Genomic DNA, 11,881 nt, shown 5'->3' on the forward strand with positions numbered 1-11,881 from the left:
CCACCTGTCTGGGCCTCCCAAAGTGCTGGGATTACAGGCATGAGTCTGGCCTTGATTTTTCAAATAAAATCATTCACAAGTAAATAAAAAACTTCTGTCAGACTATGTATTCTGAGTTTTGGCTTGGAAAAGAGGACTACAGTATCTTTAAGGACTTCTCTTCTTTGGGTGCAGGGGCTGGTTTTGGGAAAGTTGTAAAAGGTTGTCTTTGGTCTTGTTTTCAACCCTCTTAGCTGTACCTCTTCACCAGGTAAACATTTTTCCTACCTGGAATTTTCCCAGTGACTCACAGAGTCCATCTTATATTCCATTGCTAAAGACCTTGTTTTCAGCTGGTTGCAATTAAAGAAGCATAATGTATTATAGCTCTTGAGAATGGCTAGGGGAGAATGGGGTGACTTTTTTAAGCTTCGAAAGCCATAAAGAATCAAGCAATTGCAGGCACTAGGGGTAATGTTTTTACAGTGGGCTGAAGTGGCAGGGTGCATTCTGATACCTCTCCAATTCACTTATGAAGGCAGCTACCCACTGGACAGGACTTTGTTACAAAGATTTCCTCCAGGACACAACAGCATTTTGATGGGACTAAGTATCAAAGCAGGCATATATTAGGAGGGTGGATAGCCTGTCAAAAATTGTAGAATTCAGACAGACCAGGGTTCAAATCCTAGCTATATCTTTTACTTGACAACCTCAGGAAAGGTTGTAGTGTTCTCTGGGTCTCAGTTTTCTTATACATATAAAATGGGGATAAAAATATCTACCAAGGACTGTAAAGAATAAATACATGAACTAGCAGAGTGACTGGCATATGGTGAGCGGTCAGAGACAGTTATTATTCACATGGATTAATAAATTTGAGAGAATCAAGATTAAGAGAATAAAAAGAGAAAACACTGGAGGGTGGAGGTAGCTCAGAGTATACTTATTACCTGCATTGTTAAATCTCAAAACTTAAGATCTAATGCAAATGACTTGGAGAAATAGTGTGCCAATGTTCATCCACTTGAAGTCTTTCTGCAATGTGGCATACAGAAAGGGTGCCCACATGTTCTTATATGCTTGCAACAGCTCCCATTTGCCCAATTATATAAGCAACGCAGTCTTATTTTATGCCTGTTGTCAGATTATAATTGTGAATAATGCCCTCTTTTAAAGTACTGAGATTTGAACAATGAATTTCACAGTCACCTACACATAGAGAATGTCTTTTTAGGCTCAGCGTGGTGGCTTATGCCTGTAATCCCAGCACTGTGGGAGGGTGAGGCGGGCAGATCGCTTCAGGTCAGGAGTTTGAGACCAGTCGGGCCAACATGGTGAAACTCCATCTCCACTAAAAATACAAAAAGTTAGCTGGGTGTGGTGGCACATGTGGGAGGCTGAGGCGGGGGAATTACTTGAACCCGGGAGGCGGAGGTTGCAGTGAGCTGAGATCATGCCGCTGCACTTCAGCCTGGGTGACAGAGTGAGACTCTGTCTCAAAAAAAAAAAAAAGAAAAAAAGAAAGAAAAAAAAGGAAGTCTTTTTATTTTAATGGAACATTTTACTATTTACTAGTAGCTGCTGGGTTTTTTACTTAAATCTTAAAACTCCAGCTGTCCAGATCCCTGACATCCCCAAAGCCTATAAATTCAATTATGAAAATACCTGCTTCAAAATGCTTTCCATCACATACTTTTGTAGGGACATCTCCAGTTCAGGATCAGGCTTCAGCGTGCACGCAAGCCTCAGGAGGTCTAAGAAGGCAGAAGGAGGGTGCAGGCTCAGAGAGGGAAGTTTGGCTCTGCAGTGCTAGCCAGAGGAGTCTCCCAGTCCCTATTCTCTTGGGCATTGGGCCGTCCTGTCTTTACAGTTGTCAGGAGACTCTGGGACACCTAGGGGCCGGGTATGGTGGCTCACGCCTGTAATCCCAGCACTTTGGGAGGCCGAAGAGGGTGGACCACGAGGTCAGGAGATTGAGATCATCCTGGCTAACACGGGGAAACCCTGTCTCTACTAAAAATACAAAAAATGAGCCAGGCGTGGTGGCGGGGGCCTGTAGTCCCAGCTACTCGGGAGGCTGAGGCAGGAGAATGACGTGAACCCGGGAGGCGGAGCTTGCAGTGAGCCAAGATTGTGCCACTGCACTCCAGCCTGGGCGACAGAGTGTGACTCCGTCTCAGAAAAAAAAAAGAAATTGGAAGGAAACTAAGCAAAGATTACTGAAAATAGGTGATTTGAGAAGTAAAGGCAAAACTGGAAAAGAATAATACTCTTGAACCCAAGGAAAAAGGAGAAGGTAGTGTCCAAGAAGAGTGTAAGCTACAGTCAACCACCTAGGATGAGGCCTGAGAAGAGGTCACCTGGTTTGGCAAATTAATGGTCCTTGGTGGCCTTGACATAAATAGTCTCAGTAGACAGCAGAGGACCAGGGCAGAAGATAGATGGCAGCGGTGCAAGATTGAAGAGCAGGTGAGCATAGACATCAAGGTGATTGCAATCAATATTTATTGGATGAATAAATAAAGAAGGGGATACGAGAACAGGTATAAATACATTTACAGATTACTTTTCTGAGAAGTTTATTGGTGAAGGTTAGGAGGGGAAAGCAGCACACAAAGAAGCTTTACTTTTTCTTTTATCCTAGGGGATACTTATTAATATTTGATGGATGAGGGAAAGGAGTCAGTGCCTAGGGAGAGGTGGAGGGTATGGGGAGTGTCATACTTAGAACTGCTGTCCCAGAGAATGAGAAGTAGGTACCCTTTGTGTGCTGATAAGGACCAGGAGCTGTGTTGAGGAGCTCACCCACTAGTAATGAAGCTATTGGCATTGGTATAAGACCCTACTGACCACTGGTAGAGGCGAAGGCTTTTTTCCATGGTGGGTACTTACTTTTGTGCTTACCAGAAGGATAATAATTCATGAAGGTCATACACTTTGTGAAAAATTCATCAAAATTAAAAGAAGAGGGTGGTTTTAAGAAGTTAACCTAAATAAAAGAAAATGAGAAGTTTTCAGTTATTCTGAGAACCGTTTAATCCTTCGGAGTATAATTTCTCTGCAGAAAGTCAGAGAGTATGCTTTTGACTGCACAGTGATTGGCACACTTAAAACACCAAAAATCTTTTGTAAAATTGAAATTTTAAATTAAAAATTTAAAAAGTCTTTCCAATTACAGTATTCACTCAGATCTCAATGTTTGGTATATGCACAGAGAGGGTCATTCCAAGGGGGACTACTCTTATACTTTTCCACCCTTAGAACTTTTTCCTGCTTTTTTTCTTTCATAACATTTTAATTCAAATAAAACCTGGTTAAACTGCACACCATTTCTTTCTCATAAGTGTTAAAGGACGGGGGCTGATGGCCAAAAAGAAATTAGGAGCATCACCAGTCATAAGACATCAAGATCATGAGACGCATGTGATGACACACTGAGAATGGCACGACCTCACTTTTGTGGTATTCTTGCAAAAAAAAAAAAAAAAAAAAAAGCATAAACTTAGTCCAATAAAGAGAAAACATCAGGCCTGTAATCCCAGCATTTTGGGAGGCTGAGGTGGGCAGATTGCTTGAGCTCAGGAGTTTGAGACCAGCCTGGGTAACAATGGTGAAATCCTGTCTCTACCAAAAATACAAAAAAAAAAAAAATTAGCCAGGCGTACTGGCACAGTTCTGTGGTCCCAGTTACTCAGGAAGCTGTGGTGGGAGAATTGCTTGGGACTGGGAGTTAGAGGTCACAGTGAGCTGAGATCATGCCGCTGCACTCCCCGCTGGGTGACAGACTCCACCTCAAAAAAAAAAAAAATATGTATATATATATATATATATATAGAGAGAGAGAGAGAGAGAGAGAGAAAGAGAGACAGAGAGAGAGAGAGAGAGAGAAAGAGAGACAGAGAGAGAGAGAGAAAGAGAAAACATCAGGCAAAACTAAACAGAGAGATGTTTGACAAAATAACTGACAACTCTCAAGTGTCAAGGTCATAAAAGACAAGGAAAGACTGAAGTGCTATTACAGACTGCAGGAGACTAAGCAAAAATAACAAAATGTAATGTGAGATCATGCATACAGTCCTGGAACATTCCACTAACGACCACAGTGGGAAAACTGGTGACATTCAAATAAGGTCTTTAGTGAGTAGTATTGTACCAATGTTAATTTCCTGGTTTTGACTATTGCACTCTTGTTATGAAAGATGTTAACATTAGGGGAAGGTAGGTGAGGGATATATGGAAACTCTATTATGTTTTCAACTTTTCTGTAAGTCTAACATGAATTCAAAGTTAAAACAATTTTTAAAGGTTATAAAGAATGATTGAAGAGAGGCTGGGCACGGTGGCTCACACCTATAATCCCAGCACTTTGGGAGGCTGAGGCGGGTGGATCACAAAGTCAGGAGTTCAAGACCAGCCTGGCCAAGATGGTGAAACCCCGTCTCTACTAAAAATACAAAAAATTAGCTGGGCGTGGTAGCGGGCATCTGTAATCCCAGCTACTCAGGAGGCTGAGGTAGGGAATTGCTTGAACACGGGAGGCGGAGGTTGCAGTGAACCGAGATCGCGCCATTGCACTCCAGCCTGGGCAACAGAGCGAGACTCTGTCTTAAAAAAAAAAAAAAAAAAAAAAGAATGATTGAAGAGGATGGGAATGGGCTATTGCTATGAGCCAGCTACGCCATGCAGGCTGGGTATGTCTTGCTGGAAGAGTGAGGAGGGGGTGGTGGTGGTGAGGGTTGTAGGCTGATGCATGAGTGTGGGAGTGCCTCCCATCTTGGCCAGCATCTGAACAGATTCTTTGTCTTTTCTTTCTTTCTGCCGTGTAGTCCCGTTCCTTTGGTTCATCTAGCAGCACATCTTTCTTCCACTTTCTTTTTTTTTTTTTGAGACGGAGTCTCACTCTGTCACCCAGGCTGGAGTGCAGTGGCCAGATCTCAGCTCACTGCAAGCTTCGCTTCCCGGTTTTACGCCATTCTCCTGCCTCAGCCTCCCGAGTAGCTGCGACTACAGGTACCCGCCACCTCATCCGGCTAGTTTTTTGTATTTTTTAGTAGAGACGGGGTTTCACTGTGTTAGCCAGGATGGTCTCGATCTTCTGACCTCGTGATCCGCCCGTCTCGGCCTCCCAAAGTGCTGGGATTACAGGCTTGAGCCACCGCGCCTGGCCTTTCTTCCACTTTCATACCCTCAAAGCACAGCTTTTCTAATTGGCCATATCCCAGGGACAGTTCTGCTTATAGTCAATCTGCAACTTAACCACAATGTTTTCTACTAGGCAGAGCCACAGGAAAAGTCTCGCTTCTATCACTGAACTTCGCCACACTTGCTCAACTCCAATCTTTACCCTCAGTGATCCCTCACCCTGGGTTAGGAGGGTGTTGGGTAAAGAAAGTGAGGATCAATGACAGCCTTTAAAACTATTCCCCTCTGCTCCCGGGTGAACTGGCAGACCCTTCTGGTTCCTTAAGCTAGGTCACTAGCCCCTCAAAAGGCCTCAATCCCCAAATTCCATATTCTCAGTTACCCACAAAGAAGCCTAATCATTTCCTCCTCAAGCTAACCAGCCTTGGCTCCTCCCAGAGGAGCTGCCCCGGACTAAAGCGTCCTTAGCCTAACCCAGACTGACGCCATCCCAATCTCCAACCCAGGAGCTTTATGAAACCAGCGTGCCCAGGGACTGTTCTGGCAGGGTGCCTCTGTTACAGGCTGGCAGAACTTTTCTGCCAGTAGCGGCATCACACCCACCTTAACCGCTCTCTGATCTGGAATGCTCTCAATTTCAATCATGCTCCGGTCACAAAGCTGCCAGCAGTTTGGTGACAGAATAACATCATTCATCTGAGCCATGTTCTGTGCAAGACGCACATCGTCCACTGCCTGACCAATCACCAGAAAGTGGCTGTGTGTTTCATCTCCAAAGACCAACATGCTGATGTGGCCAGCAGCCAGTCCTGGCAAGAAGGCAAGGAATAGGTTTGCACAAGAAGTTCTGGATTATTTCCCAGCAGCACAGGTTCTTGGAAAAATCTTAATCTTTGTGGGACTATACTATCTCAGAGCAAAATCTCACTTCTAAAACTTTACATAGGAATTATGGCATACCTCTTTTGGGCTCGGGCCTTCCAAAACTCCCCTTCTTCCAAAGTTAGAAAGTTCTACCACCAATTTTTGCCTGTCTGTAACATTTTTCTCCCTACATGGTCCTACCAGTCCCCAAAGGTATTTTTACCTTTTCTTCAATTATGTATACTTAAGGGCAACAGGGAATACTTTTAATAATTCTTATTTTGGGATAATTTGCATTTTAGCAGAGATTGAAGCTGTAACTAAAAATAATCCCTTAGGGTCGAATTTTAGACAACAGAGGGTGGGGAAAAGAAGTACGCATTTGACAGTTACACATCCCATCCCAACAACAGTTTCTCTCATTGTTTTTAAGTTGGTAAATGAAAGTTTTGGTACCCGAGTGACAGAAGACGTCTAACTGTATAACACGACACGTACACAAAATATATGTATAAATGAACTATAAGTGACACACATTTCTTTTAAGTGACTGTAATACAATCAAAGTTTATTTTTTATCTTCGCTCTCTGCTGTACTGATTTGTCAAGGCTGATTTCCGCCTGATACTACATACAGTTTGTTTTCTATCTGAAACACACTGATGTTCGGACTTACTCTAAAAAAAGGTGCTGGGACCCACCTCTCTAACAGCCAATCAGCATGCAAGAGGGGGCTGGGTTCCCATCCTTCTCAAGAAGGATAACACATCAGACTCCTTGGGTGCTAACTTAGAAAAAATATTCAGTATTATATAACTTTGATTTTTTTTCCCAACAAAATATTTAACTTCTTTGGATTTTTTTTTTTTTTTTGAGATGGAGTTTCACGCTTGTAGCCCAGGCTGGAGTGCAATGGCGCCATCTTGGCTCACTGCAACTTCTGCCTCGTGGATTCAAGTGATCCTCCTGCCTCAGCCTCCCGAGTAGCTGAGATTACAGGCACCCGCCATCACGCCTGGCTAATTTTTGTATTTTAGTAGAGATGGGGTTTCACCATGTTGGTCAGGCTGGTCTCAAACTCCCAACCTCAGGTGATCTACCCACCTTGGCCTCCCAAAGTGCTGGGATTACAGGTATGAGCCACTGCACTTGGCCTTATTTGGAAATTTTTAACAATATCAAAAGTGGGCCTAGGTTGAAGAAGGCTGAGAAACAGTTAATTGTGTAACTGCTGATGATCCCACCAGGTACGACATGTGAGAATTCTAAGTTTTGCAAAGTTTAGTTAGGCAGAAGCTAACACTAACAGCACCAACCATAACTCTAGCTGTTACTCATTACTTATACCTCTCAGAATCTTGTTTTTCATCTTTGAAATGGATACAATGATGCCTATATCTCAGGACTGTGATATAATGTGGGTAATATTTACACATGCATAGTGTGTAATGTCTGCAATGTAATAAGGAAATATGTGTGATTGTTACTATAAGTATAACCTTAAGAAGCCTTGTATAAAGCTGGAGCTGTGCTGCAGGCTGACCTGTTAAGCTTTTCCTGCACATCATTCTTATGAGGTAGGGGGTGACCAATCTCATGCCATTGCTGAAACTATGTGATGGCAAGCTAGTCTCTATTTTGTTTTATACTGCACAACCTTGACAAGCAGCAAGATGGAATAATAATAAAAGCAGTAGCAGTAACAAAGACTATTTTGTTGAGTGGTTCCTATGCATCAACTACCATGCCAACTAATTTACTTTTTGTAATAGCTTATTAGATAGATATTATGTAGCCCAAATTCTCTCAACTGGTATGTGAGGAAGCCAAAATTCACATTCTGATTGTCCTGATTCCAAAGTCCAGGGCATCATGGGGCTGAGCCACCATGTTCTACTACTTCTCTTTGGGAGAGAGAGATGCCCCAGGAGTCAAGACCCCTATCCCAACTGCCATAGGATTTATTCCTTCTCAAATGCTTACCTATCTTGACTCGGATGTCTAGGCCTTCTTCAGACTCCTGGGTCTCAAACAATCCATGGATCTCCAGGCTACATTTAATTGCCACTGTGATAATGTTTTTCAGCTGCTTTCGCTCCACCCTCCACAGGGCTAGCAGTGCATCACCTTCAGAGAGAGACATGCCGCGGGCTTTTGACCTGCCCTGGGGATCAATCTATTCTGTATGAGATCTGTATAGAAACTTACTCATCAAGCATTCCTCAGCCTATCTCCTGGCCACTGCCTTCTCTAGGATGCCTCCTTTGTCCCCAGCACAGAAGCACAGGCATCTCAGCATTCCTTTCTTACCCCTCCTATCTTAGTAAGCCCCCATACCTGCAAACTTCAGGATGTCTCCTCCAAAAATCAACACTTCTGAGAAAAAACAACAACAACAACAAATTAAATCAAACACTGATTCCTTAAAAGCAGTTAAAAAAAAATCATTCTTTGTTAGTGGAATAGAAACTAGGTCAAAAGAACAGTGATTCAGAGAATAGACTTATACTAAAGATCTCATCCCAGACAAGCCACTTAACCCATTTGAGTCTGTTTCCTCAAGTGGAGAATGAATACGTGGAACCAGTGTACGTCTATGCTCCATTTCTGTGAATGGGGAAAGAAAGGAGAAAGACATGTAGGGTTTCTGATGAGGTCTGAAGACAGCTGCCCTCTGATGAGGTCTGAAGACAGTTGCCCTCCTCCCACGATAATGGAATGCTTTTAATTAATTTATTGATCAATATATGTTATAGGCTGGGGCTTGCGTAAGCATGGGTGGGTGGATGAATGACAGGACTCCACAGAAACTAGGAGTCAGGGAATGGGAAAATCACAACCATAGTCACTTGCATTTTTGGTTATTACTAACTTTGTATTTTGTTTATTTAGACTGTATAGCGTAAATGGCCATTCTCTCTTTTCGTTATGCATCATCATGGATTGGCTAAGCACCTGTTGTGCCAAGTCAGATGCAGAAAGGAATCAACCATAGTTCCTGCTTTTATGAAACATTAAATTTTGTCTAGTGGGTAACATCAAGATATTACTAAGGCACTCAGAGCCTGATAAAACACTAGGCCAGGAGTTCGCCATAACAGAGTAAACCGTTGTCTTCAAGAATAGTTGGAATTAACAATGCAAACAAGATGGCAGGCAGAGGTTGACAAGGGAACTAAAGTTTTCAGTTTACTCTAAGTGCTTCAGCATCCATCATTAGGAGACAAATTATTGAGAAGTTAATTATAAATCATTTATCTACTCATACAACAATCTCTTAATGACTATCTTTGGGTTATATAGATGCTGGCTTTTAAAAATACTTGGATAGGCCAGGTGCGGTGGCTTACGCCTATAATCCCAGCACTTTGGGAGGCCAAAGCGGGAGGATCACCTGAGGTCAGGAGTTCAAGACCAGCCTGTCCGACATGGTAAAACCCCATCTCTACTAAAAAAAAAATACAAAATTGCTGGGCATGGTGGCACACGCCTGTAATCCCAGCTACTTGGGTGGCTGAGGCAGGAGAATCGCTTGAACCTGGGAGGCAGAGGTTGCAGTGAGCCAAGATCATGCCACTGCACTCCAGCCTGGGAGACAGAGTGAGACTCTGGTTCAAAAAATAAATAAATAAATAAATAAAAATAGCTGGGCACCGTTGGCTCTCGCCTGTAATCCCAGCACTTTGGGGGGCTGCTGAGGTGGGTGGATCACTTGAGGTCAGAAGTTTGAGACCAGCCTGGCCAACATGGTGAGACCCCATCTCTACTAAAAATACAACAAGTAGTCGGGCGTGGGGGTGGGCGCCTGTAATCCTAGCTACTCAGGAGGCTGAGGCATGAGAATTGCTTGAACCCAGGAGGTGAAGGTTGCAGTGAGCCAAGATTGTGCCACTGCACTCCAGCCTGGGCGACAGAGCAAGACTCTGTCTCTAAATAAATAAATAAATAAAAATAAATACTTGGATATGTCATATAGTTAAAAGTATTACTACTACAGTTCTTTTAAAAGCAGTTTATAATTCAGCCCTCTAACACAAAATATCCCTTCCCTCAAATAGTCTGTATTAGTGAGGTTTGATTACGTTTATTTTTCCAATTATACTATATCATATTTCAAAAAAGACTGGTTTTATACACATTTCATGGGGAAGAGGAGGAGTGCTAAGCAATTGTACTCTATCAGGTTATAATTGACAACTACAGAAAAAACAATGAACTGAAATATTCTCAAGTCAGAAACCTATGGGAACACTTACTCTCCACTATTGCACTGATGTGGTAGTTGAGGATCTCCACCAACTGCTCAGCCCCTCTGTCCATGTACATGGCACTGCTGAACTTCTCAGTCATTGCAGTAAAACCTGGAATAAATGTGCAGCTCGTTTCTTTGGCTGCTTGGGGAAATCAAACAGAGCCAGAAGAGGACTACCCAGGAAGGCAGTGAGCCTCAGCTTTTTTTTTTTTTTTTTCAAGACAGAGTCTCGCTCTGTAGCCTAGGTTGGATTGCAGTGGCGTGATCTCGGCTCACTGCAACCTCTGCCTATTGGGTTCAAGCAATTCTCCTGCCTCCCCCTCCCAAGTAGCTGGGACCACAGGCATGCGCCACTATGTTTGGCTCATTTTTGTATTTTTAGTAGGGACGGGGTTTCACTGCATTAGCCAGGATGGTCTCGAACTCCTGAGCTTGTGATCCGCCTGCCTCAGCCTCCAAAAGTGCTGGGATTGCAGGCGTGAGCCACCACGCCTGGTGGCCTCAGCTTTTAAAAACAGGCAGAGTTTCTTCTTAGGGATCTTTGTGGCTGGTCAAGTGTCAGACATGCAGCCTCCTCTATCTATTATTTTAGGGGCCAGGAAAAGGCTCCAGATATACTTTCTTCCGAATTCTCTACTGTACAGTGATAACTGCAACCTCTTTAACTGGGAATAAAATTTTCAGTCCGTGGTAACAAAATCACACACATTTCAAACACTTCTGAAGAGGTGGCAAGTTTATTAGTAAGATGTAAACATCATCTAGGGAGATCATTTCCTGAGGTCAGTTTTGACTGGGATGTGTGTGGGGCTTGGGGCTGGGGAGGATGAGTCAGTGAAGTTGGGGAAGAGACACAGGAGCAAAGAATGGAACTTGAGAATCTTAAAGATATGCCCATGACTGGCAGTGCTGGGTAAGGGAGGATGAGAGAGAGCCAGGGCCACAAACTATTTCCTCCCTCTTGTGTTCTCAATAGAGCATATCTGCTGTGACAGCCCAGGGCCTCCAGAATGGCCTCCCTACTCTGCAGTCAAGCTCTGCATGTGACTTCCCACGTGAGCCTGTTGCTCATCTATATTAAACAAACATCCCTTTTGCACTTGCCTGAAATATCAACAAACATCAGGACTCCATCAAAATAATCTATAAAGGGTCGCTCTGGGGAGAAATGTCCATAGACAATGAGGTCTGGTAAATGAGCTGCTATTCTGACTATGGGCCAGTCCTGGAATTCTTCTCTTGGAGTGTTCATGTTCAAGACAAATGTTCAGGATTTTATGGTGACAGGAAGCAGTCTCCAAATAGGTCTTCTAAAAAGAAAATTGAAATAGAGGAAATCTGATATATTCATTTGCTCATTTTCCTATTGCTCTTTCTCCATTTGTTTTGTTCTAACCTGTGGCCTGCTTATAGTGGTGAAAATGCCAGAGTTGTTGAGCCAAACTCCAAAACAGCCAGTTTCTATACAGAGGAAGAACCCTCCCACCCTGAACAGCTGTTGCAAAAGTGAGCACCATTACAGAGAGGCTGGGGTGAAAGAGGGTAGCTGAACGCCTCCACTCATTTGCCAGAAGGGGTAGGCCCTTGCAGCAAGTAGAGCTAAATAGGGCTGTTAGCTCTATTCACTCAGGCCAGACTTCT

At 43.4% G+C, this 11,881-nt stretch overlaps 1 protein-coding gene across 6 annotated transcripts in view; it reads right to left on the bottom strand.

Moving 5' to 3' along the window:
• Window positions 1–11,637, bottom strand: part of ADCY10 (adenylate cyclase 10) — a 90,091-nt gene extending 78,454 nt beyond the window's left edge. Inside the window, exons 1-7 of one of the 6 annotated variants that reach the window (XM_015125126.3) lie at window positions 11,345–11,637; window positions 10,245–10,349; window positions 8,326–8,364; window positions 7,972–8,115; window positions 5,728–5,933; window positions 2,875–2,971; window positions 1,648–1,736 (exon numbers count right to left, since the gene is read on the bottom strand). In XM_015125126.3, the coding sequence (XP_014980612.2) occupies window positions 1,648–1,736; window positions 2,875–2,971; window positions 5,728–5,933; window positions 7,972–8,115; window positions 8,326–8,364; window positions 10,245–10,349; window positions 11,345–11,492 (828 nt within the window). In that variant the 5' untranslated portion in view covers window positions 11,493–11,637. Of the gene's footprint in view, window positions 1–1,647; window positions 1,737–2,874; window positions 2,972–5,727; window positions 5,934–7,971; window positions 8,153–8,325; window positions 8,596–10,244; window positions 10,454–11,344 lie in introns of those variants that run through there. The other 5 variants (XM_015125132.3, XM_015125139.3, XM_015125146.3 and 2 more) reach the window with 5 other exon arrangements.
• Window positions 11,638–11,881: the final 244 nt, after the last annotated feature.

Source organism: Macaca mulatta, chromosome 1, assembly GCF_049350105.2.
Source record: "Macaca mulatta isolate MMU2019108-1 chromosome 1, T2T-MMU8v2.0, whole genome shotgun sequence".
NCBI classification, from domain to species: Eukaryota; Metazoa; Chordata; class Mammalia; order Primates; family Cercopithecidae; genus Macaca; species Macaca mulatta.